This window comes from Neolamprologus brichardi, chromosome 14 (genome assembly GCF_056152115.1).
Source record: "Neolamprologus brichardi isolate AB-2024 chromosome 14, ASM5615211v1, whole genome shotgun sequence".
Classification (NCBI taxonomy): Eukaryota; Metazoa; Chordata; class Actinopteri; order Cichliformes; family Cichlidae; genus Neolamprologus; species Neolamprologus brichardi.
Window position 1 is genome coordinate 26,590,752 of NC_142117.1, and position 20,777 is coordinate 26,611,528.

The 20,777-nt window shown below is 41.0% G+C and overlaps 1 protein-coding gene and 2 non-coding genes across 5 annotated transcripts; 1 reads left to right on the plus strand and 2 right to left on the minus strand.

The window, feature by feature from the left end:
* Positions 1-356: 356 nt before the first annotated feature.
* Positions 357-428, plus strand: trnap-agg (transfer RNA proline (anticodon AGG)). Its single transcript has one exon. It is a non-coding gene; the product is annotated as a tRNA-Pro (tRNA).
* A 279-nt stretch (positions 429-707) lies between these two features.
* On the minus strand, positions 708-779 carry trnap-cgg (transfer RNA proline (anticodon CGG)). The gene has a single exon. It is a non-coding gene; the product is annotated as a tRNA-Pro (tRNA).
* A 132-nt stretch (positions 780-911) lies between these two features.
* dyrk1ab (dual-specificity tyrosine-(Y)-phosphorylation regulated kinase 1A, b) lies at positions 912-13,463 on the minus strand. 3 transcript variants are annotated; one of them, XM_006801595.3, is made up of 12 exons: positions 12,638-13,463; positions 10,766-10,835; positions 9,108-9,304; positions 8,733-8,825; positions 8,164-8,352; positions 7,807-7,954; positions 7,414-7,700; positions 7,117-7,263; positions 6,699-6,839; positions 6,267-6,570; positions 5,865-5,989; positions 912-4,613 (listed from the first exon to the last, which is right to left on the minus strand). In XM_006801595.3, the coding sequence occupies exons 2-12, from the start codon at positions 10,773-10,775 to the stop codon at positions 4,026-4,028; spliced, it is 2,229 nt and encodes a 742-aa protein (XP_006801658.1). In that variant the 5' UTR covers positions 10,776-10,835; positions 12,638-13,463; the 3' UTR covers positions 912-4,025. The 3 variants fall into 3 exon arrangements, with proteins under 3 accessions (XP_006801658.1, XP_006801659.1, XP_006801660.1); XM_006801596.3 differs by lacking the exon at positions 12,638-13,463 and adding an exon at positions 11,806-12,105; XM_006801597.3 differs by lacking the exon at positions 10,766-10,835.
* Positions 13,464-20,777: the final 7,314 nt, after the last annotated feature.

Here is a 20,777-nt window from a genome sequence, read left to right on the forward strand (position 1 = left end):
TTCTTCTTCTTCCTGGAATGTAGCGACAGCCGCGCTTCCAGGGGGCACTGCACCTACCTCATTAGCTAACGTATCCGTTAGCCGCTAGGGCAGGACGACCTGCATAACTATGGGTGTCTTTACTGTTTCAACTAACCGGCAGCATGTGATTTAAATAGGTAGCTAACAAAGCCAAGAAATATGCACTTAATAGTCGCGTTGTGTTTTCATCATTTCCCAATACTGAATCCTTCAGGTCAGTGTTAGCTATTTAGATAATAAGGGTGTTTTCTGTGGTTAGCAACATTACTCCAGAAACAGGCGTTCGCAGGTGGCTGAGGCAGTAATAACTCGCAGGGGTGAGTGGTCCTGTATGTGGCTCGTTGGTCTAGGGGTATGATTCTCGCTTAGGGTGCGAGAGGTCCCGGGTTCAAATCCCGGACGAGCCCGCCTTTTTTTTGACTTTCGGTAAATTAATATTTGTCATAAAAGCATGATACATGAGTGCAAAAGAAAGCCACAAAAAAAAAAAAAAAACACGAAAGGACACGATTTATGTTTACAACCGCTTTACCAGTGTAAAAAGATTTTACATCCGAAGTTATCTCCAAGCATGAAAAGTAGGTGTCTGCATGTGAGATGGCAAGTATAATGTGTTTTACCATTTATCATGAAGGGTTCTTTATGTTTCTTTTAAATCCTATACATACTCCCGAGTAAAACATTCAGGGCTCGTCCGGGATTTGAACCCGGGACCTCTCGCACCCGAAGCGAGAATCATACCCCTAGACCAACGAGCCAACGCGGTCACCTATATCCTGTATCCTTTTCTAAATGTAGCATTTCCACTCCGTTTTCTAGGACTACATACTATTACACATCTGAATATTTCACGTAGATGGGTCAATGGACAATAAAGACACACAGAGGAATTCAATTAACTTCTTTTTATATATCATACATAAGACTGTCTTAATATAATACAAAGGGCATTGTCATAAACACAGCAAAGTCTTGACTAGATCTTACAATCTGTGGATACATGGACTTATCCTTTCCCCCATGCTGTTCAATTCTATAGTGCATGTTGCATGTACAAAAAAAGTGAAAAAATGTGAACTCAAAAATGAAAAGGATAAATCCAAATTAAATAAGAGGATTTCAACTTCTGTCGGGTGTTCAGATATGTCAACAAGTATACGTGTTTGTGTGTAACCCACAAACTGAACAGGCTTATGAACGATGGAACCTTTTTTTTTCTCCAACCATGTGCTTCTCATATAACCAAAAAGTAAGGTTTGTGATGTACATGCACTTACAATATACCCTGTGAAAATTATTAAGGTTTGAAGATCTAGCTTTCCCTGTTTGATTCAAACCCTACCTCATAGTGTTGTCCTGATGTAGTCAAGTACCTTTGCCAAAAGGCAAGGTTTTGCCACTAAGAAAACAGGAGTTCCTGCCCACTGAATGGTCACCAAATTGACAAACATAATCAACATACCAGCAGGAGCAAGGTAGTGAGTTCTATACTTCCTTTATTAAAAAAATATAAGTATATACATAAATTCTATTTCAACTATTAAAAAGGGGCTGCATTTCATGACAACTGCTCTAAATAAGAGGTCAATCAGCATGATCTGAAATAGGCGCACACTTACGAGTCACTGCAGTCAAATTTTTTTTTCTTTCAGTCTTTATTTTTGGAATGTTTAGTACCAGTATGAGTGCCAGCAATAAAAACCACCGGCTAATTCGAAATTTCTCAAATTCTGCGGGGTATGAAAATGATTGCAAATTTGCAAGTATAACCTTGACATCCAGATAAAACTCCAATCTCAATATAGGTAGCTTTACATTTGTGTTTATGGAAAATGCCAAGCATGAATTCGTATGGTGGTTTTCCTTTAAGATGACAACAGCATGACCTGTGTCCTGCCCTTAATTTGAAAGGTGGCTGTGGGCAGGGTTTCTTTTCTTTTCTTTTTAATATCTAATTTCAAAGCTGGTAAGATGAGCAACAGAAGAAAGAAAGCACTTCAAAATCCCTGATATAAAAAAAAATAATAAAAATAATAATAATAAATCTGGTAATTGACTGTAATGTTTTGAGGACATGCATTTCTGCCTAGGCAAAGCATGTTATTGTGGGCTGACAGACACCCTTTCCCTTTGAATAGGACAACAATCGTGGGGATCTGCCCTACCAAATCAGAACAATACCATTCAACACAAACTGGTTTGCCACAGTCTTGCTTCACGGCAGAAACTAGCCAAGTTGACCAAATGATGTATGAAAGGCAGCAACACCCTTTGAAATAGTATGATGGGGGCAAAAGAAAAACGACGACACAGAAATAGAACGCATTAGTCTCCTTTGTTTTGTGTTTTTTTTTTTGTGTGTTTTGTGTTTTTTTTGTTTTTTTTTAGTTGTTTTTTTTAAACCATCAGCCTCTATCTTGCTACTCCGGAGCCTGCAGAGTAACTACCAAATTCTCTAACATACCAAAGTTTTAAAAGACTCCCAAAATAATCTACCAATTAATATGGAAACAGTTTTGGTAAAACGTTGCAAACAAATCTGGCCAGAATACACAATAGCCAACGGTCTCGACAACGATCTCCAGTTTTGCTAAAGTAATATATTGCAGCTGTTTGTGTTGACGTTAAAATAAGATCTTGATAAACTTTGCGTCAAAGTGGTGAACTGCTACATTATTGGTTACAGACACCTATATGCTATAAAACAACTGCTTTGGTATAAAAACATATCCAAAGGGAAAATAAATTCTTGTAAAATTCACAGCATAATTTGAGGAGAAAAAAGGCAGTCACTTAACTCATTTTTTTCTTCAGTTTCCATGTTTTGGATGGAGAGACTTGTGCAGGTGGTTCTGATGAGGAACTACATGCAGAAGGGGGGGAAAAATAAAACATAAAAGGGTAGACTCTGGAATAGTTCTTTCCACTGCAAAATCCTTAACCAGTAAATTTCAAGGAATTAATGTTTAGGAGGTTGTTGTGTACAATAAGACCCTGTTATGTGGGGCCCTGCTGAAGACGAAATCTTTGTCGAGAAAGGCCTCAAATTACCATTCGTGTTTACCTTTTCTAAGTTGTTTTAATTTCTTTAAAGAATTAAGGGCTGTCTAGAGAGAAAAATAGAGAAAAGCCATCTTAATTCAAATGATAATGTCCAGCTCCATCCCATTCCAAGTCCATGAGTCATAAGGCCAAAGGGTTATCTAGAACCAGCCACTGACTGTCTTCCTTTCACTGGGCTGGATCCTTTCGTCTCCCACGCCCATCGCTGCTCTCGCCTGTGCCGGGCCCGGTTGCAGCTTGCAGGACTACGGGGCCTCTAGGCCTGAGGGGTGGTGCTTCCCTCTTCTTGGACCCCGGCTGGTGCCAGTATCCACCTGCGGGGTCTCCTCTCCACCCGGCCAGCACACGCATAGGGACTCCACTGCTATGTGCTCCCCTTTGACAGAGTTACACAATACCGACCAACAACAAGAAATATCACCGCAAACACTTCCCCTCATTGTCAAGCTACAGGATTTACAAGCAGCTTTTTACGTGAAACTTCACAAAACAAAAAAAGGGCAAAAATAATTAAGAACCAGTGAAACAGTAATGTCAGGCAGTCCATGGTTTGAACCGAAGGAGGACGCCAAGCATTTCATCACCAACAGCTACCTGCAAAACAGCTTCAAACTTTGCTCTGAAATGCTCCTTAGAAGATTTTGCCACATAATACCATATGGTGATTACTTGGTGGTTACATGAAACTGGTGAAATGGTAAAATGGATGTCTCAATCTCACTATGGTTATTCCGCAGTATTATTTTGTGCCTAATGATTGCAAAAGAAAAACTGGTGAAAATTACATATATACTTTTTAACAAAGGTTTATCTCTGTAGTAGCGGTTCAGTGATATCTCCCTTCTGACGTGAGCAGCTTTTGTTCTCAACACACCTTGTAGTAAAAAACACCACCTTAAAAATGACGCACAGGGGGAACACACAGCAAAATGTCAGTGCAGTCACGAGCTGGCCATAGAACTCTGCTGCACACACACTCCAGTCATTGGAGACTCTTCCCGGTCCATGCCCTGCCTCATGCCCAGGTGGCCTTCCGCTAGGTAGTGGGCAGGCCCTGTGTTCGTTCCCATGGAGAATGCAGGGTGCGCTGCCATGCCAGTCTCCTGCCGTGGGTTCGAGAAGGCACCTAGCCCCATGCTCAGCCCACCATTCTGACCAAAGTCAAGGGCTCCAGCGGGCAAATGGCGGAGCTGGTAGGCCTGGTTGCCATGGTTCCCAGTGGAAGAGGACGATGTAGAGGAAGAGGAGGCAGAGGAAGACAGGGAGGTCATGGACAGATGGCCATGAACCACCTCCATGGAGTCCTGTGTCGAGGAGCTGTGTGTCGGGGAAGTGTAGTGGCGTGGGCGTGGACGTGTAGCCATCATCTGCCCATGGTGGTGATGAGTATGTGAGTGGGGATGCAGGGCCTTAGGGTGCTGAGGTGGGACATGGAAGGTGGTCTCCTGGACTGGGTGGGTCTCTCCAGTGACTGATTCTGGTCCGACGCCACCTCCCCACACCAGCGGTGGTGGGTAAGGCTGTCTTGCCTGTCAAATAAGAAGAGTCAGTAATGGAATACAGCTAAAACCTTTCTTTGAGAACATAAACTAAACAAAATTAAAATTCACAATTCAGGAACTGTGACCATTTCTGACGAGTAATACTGATAATAAAATAACACGTCATACATGAAAAATAAATTTAAGAATATTTTTGATGAGTGAAGGAAGTCTTGTATGACACTAACAGGAAGTCATTTGTATGAACTTTAAAAAAAAAAAAAAAAAAAAAAAAAAAGCTATTAAGTTTTGGTTTAACCCTTTAAAACCGGTCGGAGCGGGCACGCTCTGTTTTGCGTAACTATTTTTAAATCCCGGTAGCTCTGCAACCACGTAAGCTAGCGCAATAATTTTTTTTCCATATGAAACCGGAGGAGTTGTACTTACATCTTATGCCATCAGCTTGTCCTAAGTCACAGTTTCCTTCCACATATAGTTTTGCAAAAACTGCATAAAAAGCGCTTGCAGCAACAAAAACATAATATTCCAGAAACACGCTTTGCCGATCCGATCAGGTGTTCATAACACTTCCTACGTTGGAATAGACGTCAGCACGAACTTTTGCATGTCCGCCATTACCTGCCCGAAACCGTGAAGTGACGTCATTTTCGCGGAAATGTAGTTTTTTTTACCATCAGGGCCTCATGAGCCTTTATTGGTGTTTTTAAAAGTTATCTTTGACTTTATGACTTTGTGTCGTTTCTGGGATGCTTAGGACTCATATTGCACTGCTGGAAATAGTTTATTTTGATGCATATGCTGCTTTTTTTGCAAATTTGCAGTATAATATTTATTTTCGTTTTTCCTGCAGTATTTAAAATTGGTGTATTTCAAAAATAAAACTATGAAGACACTCAAAATAAATTTCCTGTGGTAGGAAACTATTTTGTGCAACTTTTTTGTATTTACAGTTTTGAGGGATAAGCCTCTTAAATTTCTCTAACTAGAAATATATGTTAAAAAAGCAAAAACGATTTTCAATTGTTTTGTAGTTTATTGCACTTTTTTTGCAATTTATGTAATTATTATGCACTTAATGCATACATATTATTAAAATCTGGGCTATAATGGTTGTATTGATGTATAGCAACTTGAAATGCTCCCAAAAATGGCACTACAGCATGTAAAAATATAATATAAGCTCTGGCGGACTTGGTTCTATGGTAGGTCTTAAAGGGTTAATCAACCAGCATTCCAAGAACTTAGTACAACTTTTTAATTTTCAGCTACCTTACTGACCTGTGGGCAGAGGCTGTCACCATCCATGGCAGGCATTGCCGTGCCGAAATGTCCTCCACTATGCAAGTGGTGATGGGTAGGGTCTGATCTGGCTCTGCCACTGGTACTTGTCCCAGATGATCCTCCTGAGTTTTAAACAAAACAAAAGCCTCAGCAATTCAAATATGTCAAATTCTATCCCACACAGCTGTATGGGTTTCATACCATGTTGTTTTTCTTGGTCATTTTACTTGTGGTAAGAGTTAAGAAACAGTTTACAAAAACCGCATTTTACCAAACAAAGTCAGCAAATTTTTGGGTTACTTAACCATGTTACCTAATGCAACAACATACAGATGTACACATATTACTACTTAAAAAGGATTAACACTGCACCCAGAATCTGTAGCTGGTGGCTGTTACCTGAGCTAGAGGAGGTGCTGGAGGTGGTTCCTGAAGACTGGGACTGCTCTAATGCGGGGCTTGTAGACACACTACTGCTTGTATTGGTCCCCTCATCCGCAGTCTTCTTGAAGAAGCTGTGCTGCAGGGCATAGTAGGGCTGGATGCGGCTCTTAGGGTCATAGTCCAACATCCGGAGGATCAGGTCCTTGAACTTCAAGTAGTCAGCAACAGCATGGCCAGACTCCCCCGCCCGCCGGCCACCTGGACCCCCTGTCTCCACACCCAAGATGGAGTGGAGCTTCCGCGAAGCTGGAGGCTTATACTATTTAAATCAGAGGACCGTCACATTAAAGGCAACTCGTGTATCACCAAAATCTACAGTAATGATTCCAGAACATTCAACAAAACAAATTGTGGCAAGAGTACATCTGCACAAAGAAAAGAGCTCACCCTTTTGCCATCTTTGGTCTTCTTAACACTCCATGTACCATCCGAAAGCTTCTCAAAGAACTTCCTGGCTTTTGGGGCTAGGTCCATTATGTGATTAGGCGGGATACCAAGAACCTCAACTATTTTGTTCATCTGGTCCACCTGGACAAAGTGTTAATAATAAAGTTACTTCCTGTCATGCTGACAGAAAGGAATATTTGACAAAATCTTTGACATTTCTACTTGCAACTTAAAGCAGACTGAAGACTTCTTATTAACACATTAAGTTAAATATCAATCTAAAGATGACTATTCTTAAACATTTATCTGACATTTTAAAAAAAAATGTAAACATGAGGTGGAAGCTATTGCTATTTGTTATTATTAGTGGTGTTACAGCATAGAACAAACCTAAGTAGCGTTTCACTTTTTTTTTTACCTCGTTAGCTCCGCTGAACAGAGGTTCCCCAGTGTGCATCTCTACCAAGATGCAACCCAAGGACCACATGTCAATGGCCAGGTCATAGGGCATTCCCAGCAGCACCTCTGGGGAACGGTAGAAGCGACTCTGGATATACTGGTATATCTACAAAAAGGGTAAAAGAACTGGGATAATGAGACATTTTATCTAATATAACACCAAGTGTTCAGGGGGGAAAAGTTTATGGCACACTTCCCAGAGATATTTTTTTATATATGTTGATTTGAACATTGCTAAAGAAAATGGTAAAAGTACCCTTTGGCCCAGTTGGCATGAGCTGCCAAAGTCCACTATTTTGATGGCACTCCTCTTGGGGTTACAAAGGAGGATGTTCTCAGGCTTCAGGTCACAGTGGATGATGCTGAGCTCAGGTGTGGCCAGGAAGAGTAGCGCCGTGCATAGCTGCTGGGCAAACTTCCGGGTGAGATTGAGTGAGACACCACGGAAGTTGGTATTTCGGAGCAAGTCGTATAGATTGTAGGACAGCATCTCAAACACGAGGCAGAGGTGGTTCCGAAACATGAAGTGACGCTTTAGGTGAACTGCAGCAAACCAAATTGTACCCATATGAGTCAAATACAGAAAAAGCCATTTTAACTTCTTTGATATGTTTTTTATGATCAGATGCAAATTTCAAGAGTTGATTACCAATGTAGTACTTCATCTCGGTATCATGTTTGTTCATGAGCTCTAGGAGCCGCACTTCAATCTGGGCTTGATTGAGGAAAGCTTTCTTGTTCTTGATGATCTTAATGGCAACCCATTCCTGCTCTGCTCGGTCATATGCTTTCACAACCTAAAGATGCCAAAAACAACAAATATTATCGTTTCTGAAAATTACTTGCCGACTGTTAACCACAGCTAAAAAACCTACAGCTGTTGCTTCACAAATCTTCTGGTGATACAGATGAAAAGTAAACCATAATTTTCTCATAAAAACCTGCATTTTCTCCATGCCATGATTCAAATCATGTGTATATGGTGCACGATGTATAAATTAAGCACCTGTCCAAATGATCCTTTTCCTATCAAGGAATCAATCTCATAGCGGTCCATCCACTTCTCCCCATTCTTGACGATGTAGTCATAGTTGTCATCGTCATAGCCGTCATTAAAGACCTTTCTCTCTTTTTTGTGACTGGAGTCTTCACCCTGACCCTGTTGGTGCCGTCGCTTCTTTTTTGCATAATACACCTATAAGTTTAAAAAACAGTTCACATAAGTTTCACTGACTATTACAACGTAAAAAGAACGCCAAACACTTTTAAGTATTCTTTTTTTTTTAAGGTGCAACAATTCATCGCTTTAATAACAAAATAACAATGAATAGAACAAAAAGGCTGTCAGATCAAGGTGACACCTTCCTATATCTTGTTTTGTCTGACCATCAATCCAAATTCCTGATATATTAACACAATATCACACATGACAAAAGAAACAGTAAATATAAAAGTATATACAATTCTACTTGTAAAACTAACTGAAACATGTAGTAGAACAATAAGAATACCAGTTTATTAATTTCAAATTTAATTATTGCAGCTCTAGATACATGTAATGAAAACAAAACTAACCTCATTGATGTGTTTGTATGTTTTGATAAGGTCAATGGAGAGCTTCCTCAGGGGAGCTGAAGTTGGGTCACGAAAGCACTGGGGCATGTGCCTCTGAAGCATCACAAAAGGGAAATAACAGCATTTTAGAGGGGGGAAAAACTATACACAGCAGCTATGGATGATACAGCTTAGTGTTAAAGGGCTATCATTAAATGCACTATAATTGATTTTGCACAATATGACATGAACAGAGTGAAGAAAACATTTGACAAGCAGCTACTCTGCCTGGTGACAGCAACAAAAGGTGAACCGGACTTTAATAAACCACAAAAAGTATTGCCGGGTTAAGATGAAAGGAAATCCAGGAGGTGGAGAAGGGTAGGGTTAGTGTACCTGATTGGCAGTGAGCTGTGGTGTCTGGTCGCTGTACGGTAAGACCGTAACAGATTGGTCAGTGCTTGGCTGGTGGCGGTCACTGTACTGCTGGTGCGTATGGGGCATTGGAGCAGCCATCTGAAGACCAGCAGTGTGTAAAGAAAAAGAGGGCGCAAGCCGGACGGACGAAGGTTTGCATGCTGAAGTCTCTCCTCCTGGAAGAAATTAACACTCTTTTGAGTTGCAAAATTAACTGATTCAACATTATAGGTAAGAAAAGAACAAAAAATGTAATAATCTTCATTTGAAACTATTGTATTACCTCCTCCACACAAGAAATGTGTGGCCAAAAAGACAAAGTAAAAATATATTTTCTACTTACTGTACAGACAAAATACAAATGGCCTTTTTGTTTTGCTACTTAAACAGGCAATGCTTCCCTTAACACAAAAAAGAACCTAAATTTAACTTTGGGGAAATAAAATACTTATGCAAATTATGCATTTCTAGTGTTTATATGTATAGTGAAATAAGATCGTTCTTTAAAAAAAATTAAAAAAAAGAGGCAAAAATGATGTTGAGAATAGCAAGGATGAATACATATTTAAGAGAAACGTCAGGTTAATACAAAGTGTCTTTTGTTAAACATTTAAAGCAAAAAAAAAAAAAAAACAGCATTAAAGGATTACCACAAAATAAAATACAATAGTAACATATTAACCTTTGTGAAGAAAAAGGAGCAAAACAGCAGGTTTAACAGTGAAAAGGGGTGAAAATAAAGCATCTCCACACTGTACAGTGAATCATCCTTCATTTTAAGCCAGAAGGAATCAAAAAATTATTAAATAGCATGTTCAGCTATCAGCATCTCTCACCAGACAACACAATTCACCAGTGCTACACAGTAACCACTATTCAGAATCCCAGCAACAGCACCTAATTAGCATAGCCTATCACCACAGAGATACAGCGTGATTTGGCAAGCCCATCAATGCACAGACCAATCACAACGCAGTATGCAAATAGCCTACTTTTGTTGCCAGGGCAGAGCTGCTCCCATTTTCCAATGAGAAAACAAGAAATAAACAAGAAATAAAATTGAACTTTGGCACACTTAGACGTTGCTTTCAACACAAGAGCCTGACAGCAAAATAGCTGCACAGCCCAAAACCTGCACTCCATCTGAGAGCGTTACAAAGCTGACCCAGCTTTCGAAAAGCAAGAAAAAAAAAAAAAAAAAAAAAAAGCACATCCACTGACAGAAATAAGAGGAACTGTAAGAAGATGGAGCACAGTCAAACACTATTTGAAAAGTAACACTTATATTTCACTTTTATATACATATATAGACACACTTTACAACATATTTTAAATTTAAAGCACTTCCATTTGTCATAACTACTTTGTTTTACTGCTTGTTCAGTTCAGACAAAAAAAAACTAAACAAATTTTAATTACTTTGAGCTCTGCAATGAAATAATTGCAATGAATTAAATGGTAAATTCTGTACTGACAATTCTTAATTATTCATCCTTACTTGACTTTTTTACCCCCCTTAAGAGAGTCCTACAAATTTTTGAGTCTGAATTTAAAACAACAACAAAACTGAAAGAGAAGCTCCTAGAAGAGCACTACTTCCTCACCAAAGGGTTAAGGCTTAATATATGGCAGCTAACCTGGATGCATCTTCTCCTGTAAAATTTCATATCATCCTGGGAGGAGAGTCCAGCAGCAAACCACAACCCACTACAAAGAATAAAAACAGAATATCATCATTGTGCATCTTTGGTGGGACTTAACTTCAGAGTGGTTAAACTTTTCATAAGAAGGGACAGAGAACTGCTAGACAGCAGAAGACACCCCAAAACTTTAAGAAGCTCACTTGGGGTAAATGTGTTAATGGAGGGAGTTTACAAACAGACCTCAAATTTGAAAATTTCAAGCTACTTGTGCTTTTACTGTAAAAATAGTTAAGACCCAGGAAATTACATATTTGAAATACTTAATACATATAGCTCTTGTGAAACTTCTAAATAGTTCTATCACAGACATTAACTAAAACAGGATTTGCATTGTTGTGGATCTAGAAGAGCACTTGACCTCCTCTCAGAATGTTCATACCGATTTTAGAAATATAATCTAAATGGGGTGAAATTAAATACACAATATTTTAACTTAAAATTGCCATCTGCTGCTGAGAACCCAACTGGCCTTACTGCCATTACTGTTTTGACAAAGAACTGAAAAAGTTTGGTTTGACAGAAATTCACAAACACAATGGCAGGCACTATACTAACAAAACTAAGAGGTAAAATTGTCATTTAATAAAAAAAGACAAACCACACAGGGGAAAATATCAGCTCTATTTTAACACAAAGCCATTTTGCAAGCGCACTTGTGGCTCTTTAGTCTCCCCTAAATGTCTGATTCTTGTTAATTTTCAGTACTGACATATGAACAGTTCCTTTCCTGCCTCTAGTCATTACGGCATCAACGGGCCTATTTAGGTGTAAATATAACGACAGCTAGCTTGCTATTACTAGCCGTATCATATCATAAGTGATGGCTAAAGACCTCTATAACAAGTCTGCGTGTCATCTTCTCACGCCCAACTGATTAGATCCATTCCAAAGCTGAATCAAACGAAACCAACCCAAAACAATTAAAAGCCTAACGCTCGTGTATAAAGACCGTCGCCGGGTAGCTCTGTACTTACAGATGATGGGGTAGCGCTCGTCATGGTTGGAATTTAGGAAGCATATTCAGTGTTAATTTGCGGCCAGTCTTGCTACATATCGTTCGTGTATGTAACTCCCAATTCCACGCATAAATGACAAACGTATTCAGGCTCACGTTACCGTTAGCAGTCTAACTAGCTAACGCTGTCGTCGTTAACGTTACCCTGAAAACTGCGGGACAAGCAAGCATATCTCTCACCAATCCAGTGTTAACGTTAGCTAGTGACGCTGTGTGTGCAGCCAGCGGGTTGTGGGGCCCATTCAGCTGGTTCGTCAACAAGTCAGCGTTAACCATTAGCCGAGATAGCCGATTTAGCTACGAGGCGTTAGCCTGGTTAGCTTTCGCACTCCATTGCTGTAAAAATTAAAACTACACCTCTGCAAGTAATATAGTTAGACAGTAATTCACAACGGAAATATGAGCCAGCAGAGCAACATTTTCTTCAATCCTACAATGACAGTCTAATATCGCAGGGCTAGCTTTAACGTTAACACTGTGCCAGCATGACTCTTCGTCTAAACCCACACAATCCGCTGCACCCCTCTCGCTCTCTAGGTTAGTCCAAAAACCAGTTCGGATGCTGTTTCTGTCTGACATTAATAATCAGTTGACCTACTGACTGAAAGCAAACGTTATAGGTGGCTCCAGCGGAGTCGGCGCCGCCACAAAACGTTAGCTAGCCGCCATACCATAAGCTACCTTTCTTAACTTCACGATCGCGTCCATCATTGTTAACCATTGACGTTACACACAACATATACATCCACGAAAGCGTTAACCTGGACGCTTTCGCAAAGGCTTTTGCTCACCTCTGATGGCACGATCTTCATTTAAAGTCCAATAACCTGTATGATGAGGAAACTTATCCAGCTTGAGATTCTCCCCTCCCTGCACGGTTAGCGAGTAATGTTAACGTTAAATCCAATTCCCCCGTCCTCTGACCGGCTAAAATAATTCGCCAGCCAGGTTCATTGCGCTCTTCATGTCCCAAGCACTGTGGAAAAACATCGCCTGTCGAAGAAACTCTTGACTAACGTTACTATCAGCTGATGACAAGCGACATGCTAACGTTAACTAGCACGCATAACTCACCAGCTAACCTTAGCGAGCTGGCTAGCTAGTTGACAAAATGAACGCAGCTAACATTGGCTAGCTGTAGCTTCTGTGGCTAGCGTCAAGCTAACGAATCCAGCCACCGCTAAATAAATGTTCTGCCAAATTCAGATTTTTACGCCGTCTTCGCAAATTTGGCGCCGGCCACTTCGACAAACACGAGAACACGGTTAAATCCGGAGTATTTTAAACGTGAAACGGAATCCGTGTCCTCTGGTAATTTTGGTTAGGAATTTTGTGTCAATTTTCACAAAATGGCGCGCGGTCCAAACCTGCGCAGTGAACCGGCCCGGTGGACCAGAGACACGGACAACTGAGTTAGTGCGGCGCCGCCTAATTATTTCAACTGTGTTAAAACGTCGGTCTCTTGATCTTCTTAATCCGATCCACTAGACGCATTTCGATATCCAAAAACGTCAGACATATATCCACTGACAGCATTATTCCGGCGGGAAGGGAGAACATTTGAAAAGACTGAGCTGGGGAAAAAAACCCTCCTGACAAAATGGCGATGCTCTAGCTTGTTGCCATGGCAACTGTCAATCAAAAAAAAAAAAAAGGTACCCGGATGTACCAATGACGAATAAGATCTAACTGGCCCGAGTTACAGGACACACATAACTCCGGTGGTGTCCCTGTCTGTCTTTTTCCACCGCGTTTGGCCTGTTGCTATCAACCAGAAGAGATTCAATATTTAGCTGTATCTTTAGACGGTTATTTTCACCGTCTAAAGATACCGCTTCGTACAGCAATATAACCACAAATAGATTCTAGCTCAGCCAACAAATGGTCATAATAACAAAAGGTTAATAACGTGTAAACGTTTTATTTCTTTAATATCTATCTTTGTTAAAAAAAAAAAATAGTCATTATTAGACACAGTAATGATGAAATGATGAAACTGTTTAATAAAGCATACACTGTAAAAAGTTTTGGGGAGTTGCTGGAATTCCTCACTTCACAAAATTGGTAAGTTAGTAGGTAGAATCCTTCAAAATTTTCACTGAACATCTTTATTAATTATTAATTAAATCTGTTTGCTAAGCAAAAGAATTAGCCTCCTTTCTGATTTTTTCTGTTTCTCTTCTTTGCATGCATTCACATCTTTCAGATAAACAAAATAATTTTAAGATTGTTTTAATTCGTTGGGCATTTTTCAAGCATGAGCGACTTTTTTTTAAGGACATGCAAATCTCAATCAAATTTAGTCTTGAACTTTCACTAGGTCACTCTAAAAACCTAATTTTGTTATTTTTTATATTTCAAATCATTGTCCATCTGCATAACCCAAGTGCCCTTGATCTTCATGGCGCTACCTGATTGCTGGACATTTTCCTCATGGATTTTCTGCAAGAGAGCAGAATTCATGGTTCTATCAATTAGGGCAAGTCGTCCAAGGCCTGAAGCAGCAAAACAGCCACAGCCCATCACAATACCACCACCACGTTTAACTCTTCATATGAGTTTCTTTTTTAAAAAAGCCTCTGCTAGTTTTATACCAGATGAAATAGAAATCAAACCTTCCAAAGAGGTCCGCTTTTGTCTTGTCAGTAAACCAAATATTTTTTCCCAGAGGTCTTGGGGATCATTGGGGATCATTGGGATGTTTTGTTGTTTATTGTTGAATCATGAACTCTGACCTTAACTGAAGCAAGTGAGGCCTGAAGTTTGTTAGATGAGTTTTTCTGTGATTTCTTGGATGAATCGTTGATGTGCTCTTAGAGTAATTTTGGTAGGCCAGCCACTCGAGGAAATGTTCATCACTGTTTCACGTTTTCTACATTTATGCATAATGGCTGTCACCGTGGTTCACTGGAGTTCTAGAGCTTTAGAAATGGCTTTGTAACCCTTCCCGGACCTATAGACGTCAATGACTTCTTTATTTCTCAGCTGTTTCTTTAGATTGTGGCATGATGTGTTGCTTTTTGAGATCTTTCAGTCTACTTCTCTTTGTCAGAGAAGTTCTGTTTAAGTGAAATAGGCTGAAAGATTCACTGGCATTAATCAGGCCTGGGTGTGACTGGTGAAACTGAACTCAGCTTTCAAAACCAAAATGTGGTTGATCACAGTTAATTAGTGATTTAACAATGGTTGTCCACACTCCACCAGCAGCAGCTCTATGTACAGTGGAACTCAGTTTGAGAACTACTGTGGTTGACTGCATTCCATTTTTTTTCTCTGTTCCTGCTAAAGGTTCACAATGAATGGTTAAACTTTTTTTTTCACTGCCTGGTTATTGTGGCCAGACAAATTCACTATAGCAATGTTATTAATGTTGTTTTTTCTCTTATTCTCAAACTAGGGGCTGGAGAGAATGTCCATAACTATCCATCCATCCATCCATCCATCCATCCATCCATCTTCTTCCGCTTTATCCGGGGCCAGGTCGCAGGGGCAACAGCCTAAGCAGAGAAGCCCAGACCTCCCTCTCCCCAGCCACCTCCTCTAGCTTATCCGGGGGAACACCAAGGCGTTCCCAGGCCAGCCGAGAGATATAATCTCTCCAGCGTGTCCTGGGTCTGCCCTGGGGCCTCCTCCCGTTGGGACATGCCCGGAACACCTAACCCAGGAGGCGCTCAGGAGGCATCCTTGTCAGATGCCCGAACCACCTCAGCTGGCTCCTTTCAATGTGGAGGAGCAGCGGCTCTACTCTGAGCCCCTCCCGGATGGCTGAACTTCTCACCCTATCTCTAAGGGAGAGGCCAGCCACCCTTCGGAGGAAGCTCATTTCCACCGCTTGTATCCGCGATCTCGTTCTTTCGGTCACTACCCACAGTTAATGGCCATAGGTGAGGGTAAGGACGTAGATCGACCGGTAAATTGAGAGCTTCGCTTTTACACTCAGCTCCCTCTTCACCACGACTGACCGGTGCAGCGGCCGCAGCACCAATCCGTCTGTCAATCTCCAGCTCCCTTCTCCCATCACTCGCAAACAAGACCCCGAGATACTTGAACTCCTCCACTTGGGGCAGGAACTCATTCCCGACCCAGACTGGGCACTCCACCCCTTTCTGGCTGAGAACAATGGCCTCAGATTTGGAGGTGCTGATCGTCATTCCCACTGTTTCATACTCAGCTGCGAACCGTTCCAGTGCGAGCTGGAGGCCATCACCTGATGTAGCCAACAGAACCACATCATCCGCGAAAAGCAGAGATGAGATTCTGAGGGCACCGAAGTGAAAACCCTCCGCCACTTGGCTGCGCCTAGAAATCCTGTCCATAAAAATTCTGAACAGAATTGGTGACAAAGGGCAGCCCTGGCGGAGCCCATCACCCACCGGGAATGAGTCCGACTTATTGCCGGCAAAGCGAACCAAGCTATTGCAACGGTTGTATAGGGATTGAATGGCCTGTAGCAATGGGCCAGACTCCCATAGCACCTCCTACAGGACACCCCGAGGGACACGGTCGAATGCCTTCTCCAGGTCCACAAAACACATGTAGACTGGTTGGGCAAACTCCCATGTGCCCTCAAGTATCCTTGAGAGGATAAAGAGCTGGTCCAGTGTTCTGTGACCAGGACGAAAACCGCATTGTTCCTCCTGTATCTGAGGTTCGACTAGCGGATGAAGTCCCCTTTCCAGCACCCTGGCATAGACTTTCCCAGGGAGGCTGAGGAGTGTGATCCCCCTGTAGTTGGAACACACCCTACGGTCCCCCTTCTTAAAGATGGGGACCACCACCCCGGTCTGCCAGTCCAGGGGTACTGCCCCTGATCTCCACGCAACATTGTAGAGGCATGTCAACCAGGACAGCCCTATAACGTCCAGAGCTTTCAGGAACTCGGGGCGGACCTCATCCACACCAGGGGCTCTGCCACCAAGGAGTTGTTTAATTGCCTCAGTGACCTCGCCCCCGGAAATTGGCGGGTTATCCCCCTCATCCCCAGACTCTGCTTCCTCCTCGGAAGACGTGTCAGTGGGATTAAGGAGGTCCTCAAAGTATTCCTTCCACCGCCCAACAATTTTCTCAGTTGAAGTCAGCAGTGCTCCGCCAGCACTATACACAGTGCAGGTAGAACACCGCTTTCCCCTCCTGAGACACCTGACGGTTTGCCAGAATCTCTTTGAGGCAGTCCAAAAGTCTTTTTCCATGGCCTCTCCGAACTCCTGCCACACCCGAGTTTTTGCTTCAGCCACTGCCTGAGCCGCATTCAGCTTGGCCTGCCGGTACCTGTCAGCTGCCTCCAAAGTCCCACAGGTTAACCAAGCCCGATAGGACTCCTTCTTCAGCCTGGTGGCTCCCTTCACCTCTGGTGTCCACCATTTGGTCCGGGGGTTACCACAACGACAGGCACCAACCACCTTGCAGCTCAATGCAGCAGCTTCGGCAATGGAGATGCTGGGCGTTCCCAGCACACCCTCACTATGCGTTTAGGTGCACCGGGTCTGTCCAGCGTCCTCCCCCGCCACCTGATCCAACTCAACTGACAGCTCAGCCCCTCTCTTTACCCGAGTGTCCAGAACATATGGTCGCAGGTCTGGTGATACGATTACGAAAAAGTACCATGTCGACCAATCAAAAAATTGAAGTTTTAGGAGTGACGCCGGTGTTTTGAGATGTGAGAGATTTGCGCCATAGCGCAAATCTTATGTAGTTAGTGTGTAGTGTAGTCAATAGTTTTGTTGTGTGTGTCAGAACAATAAGGCGACTGCTGAATGTTACAGGTGTTACAGGAGTGATACATCTCCTGCTGTCAGGCCTGCAGGTATCAGGCTGTTGTTCTCCTTTATGTGGACAGAAATTATTTTTGGAGTGGCACAAATAATTTGTATGGCATCAAATTTGATGCAGAACAGCTGATTGTTTTGTAAATAGTTTGAAATGATAAAAAAACAAAAAAAAAACAAAAAACACCTTGGCTGCATTTAAAAAAAAATAGCTGCAAAAAACTTTGTTGTTTGCCAAACTGAGGTACTTTTTTGAAGAAGTAACTATATAATTAATTGCCCAACATTGGTCATTATATACTGCATTTTGCAGACAGAGAGTTACAGGACTCTCTCCCAGACCACAGACTCATACTCATAATACAAGTCAGAGCTTTATAAAAAAAAAAGAAAAAAGAAAAAAGTTGTTTTCAAAATTTGAGTTCAAGTTATTTTTACTTCCAATAGTGTTAACATACTACACGGGTCAATGACTACATTTTTGTTTTACATTTTCATTGTAAGTGGGATAAAGCAGTTAATTAAAAGTAGTCTAACATAAATGTAAATGCTGTAATTTGATTATGTTAATAAACCATGTAACTTGGATGGATTCAGTGCCGGCGTGACCACAGTGCACACGTCTGATGTCACTCACAGTGGTCCAAGGGACCGCTCAGGGAGTTTGTGTGTTCGCTCAGACACATGGAAAATTAGAGGGAACATTGGCCAAGAGCTACATCTCACATACTACAGGCCTCAGTTACCATGTTAAATGTTAAAGTTAATGACACTACAATTAGAAAAAGCCTGAACAATTATGAGGAACTTGGTAGAGAAAAGAACACGGTAGTGCTTCAGTTTACAAAGTTACCTCTGAATAAACTACAAAACTTCTGAAGTGATCTCCTTGGACAGATGAGACCAAGGAGTTTTTGGCTTTGTTGTTGTTTGTTTGATGTTTGACCATAATACACAGTTCTTGGAAAACCAAACACAACATGAGCATAAAGAACAACTTTCGAGCACGGTGGCGGAGGCGTGATGGTTTGGACTAGGTTTGCAGCATTAAGTCAGCCATGAACTTCTCTGTGTTCTAAAGTGTTCTAGCACCAAATGTGACAGATAAAACTGGTTTAGACAGAAGAATATTCCCAAGCATGGCTGCAATGGCTGAAATGGCTGAAAAATATAAGAATTAAGGTGCTGCAGTGGCCCAGTCAAAGTGGCAAGACTTTAAGAGAGCTGTGTATAAATGAATGAAGCAACATTGTAAAGAAGAGTGCAATAAAATTCCCCCACAATGATGTGAGAGACTGATAAAGTCATACAGAAAACAGTTACTTCAAGTTAAAGATGTAGAAGCTGTTGAATCATGGAGTGAACTTGGTTTTTCAGTTTACTTTTTTATTAAGCCAAACATATACATGCCCTGGTAGAATATTAAGCCACATCAATTGAAACTAGCACAATAAGCATTGGCTCATGTATTATAGAAAGAGTTTAAAACAAAGAGTATTCAGAAAGCTGTGGTTGAACATTTACATACGGTGATGTACGTCAGTGAGGTCTTGAGCAGGTAACAGTTGCAGGACTTGTCTGAATAATGATTACATATAACAGACAAACGCTTAAAGATTCAGACATCTCAGAGATGGAGAAACAAGTTGAGCCAGGAAATCTCATGCTAGTGTCTTGTGTTTACTGGAATGGTCTGGGAGTTTATTTCTTGCTATCGTTAAATAAACACTTTATAAACACAGAAATATTGACTAAAGATGTCTTAACAGCTAAACAACGGGACAAAAACAGACTGTGTAGTGGAATGGGATAATTACTTACTGTAAGTGCAAACAATGATCTTTTCTAACTGTAACTGACATTTTTCATTGTTACGCCTGTTTTGTGATATTTTTAGGCTATAGAAATAAAGCAGATTAAATGAATTTAAATTAGTTTATTAAAATTCATTTCTACTGCAGAAGTTTTAAAATTTACTTAGTTATCTGTAGCTGTAAGACTCATGTCATTATCACGAGTCGTGCATTTGTAACATGCTTTCCAGTGTCTGTGTCTTCAACAACAGTTTGAGCAACAGGCCACCATGACTGAGATGCCTGCAGTGATAATGAGTCCTGGTAAATGTTCTTAAGTACTGCAACCACAAAATAAACAAAGTTAATATAATTCACTCTTGTTAAGCGCTTAACAAGAGACAAGGAGTTTGAGGCAAGGAGTTTGCATAATTTTGTAATAAAGCCTGCATATCTAATTTTAAACTGGATGTTTAACTAGCATCTGGGAAACTGTAAAGTTTTGCTTGCTCATTTGCTCATTTTCAGGTCAAACACTCATTTAACAGCGAAACCTATTGTCTGAAAAATGCCCCTAAAGCAATATTTATCTTGACACATGTACTGCACTGAGGTTCAGTTCATTATAATGAAAGGGAAGTTGTAAACTTATGACATCTGCTGGCTGTGTGGATTCCATATTAAGAGACTCTGAGTGTGCCATACATCCAGTTGAGTGACAAAATACAAAACAGACTCCATTCTGAATGATCAGTTCAACTGACAGTAGCATCAAGCTTTAAACAAAGGGGCATGAGGCTGAAATAAAATTCAAGCACCAACTTGTGGCTTTTTTTGTTAAACAGCAGGACTTCACAAGCGCACTAATCCCTATGGAAACGACTGCTTTCCCTTCATACTCTACCTGTTTCACGTATCTGGAATACATAACACCAAACAAAATATGATGCAAAGAATAAATATTTACACAAACATGGATTCATATAGATATTAAAATCATATAAAACCTTTAAATATTTACAGATAATAGAATTAGTTTGACTGAAGTGCCCTAACCAGTCACGCTGGTTTGCCCCAGGGGCGCTTAAGCAGGTGATTAAACTCCTTTTCCTCTTTTGTCTCATGCTCCATTGAAGAGACAAGCAGGAAGAGTTGAGTATTGATAGTATGTACAATAACTGAAAACACGTAGTTTATATAATTATAGACTGAAAATTAATTATGATCAGTCATCAGTGTTTATGATCAATGTTTTCACTTAAATAATTCTCCAAAATATGCCCTAGACTCAAATGGTTCCCCCAAAAATCAGTGTGGGTCAATTTTCATTTAGCTCACAATATCAACCATTCGTGAACTCACAAACATGCAGC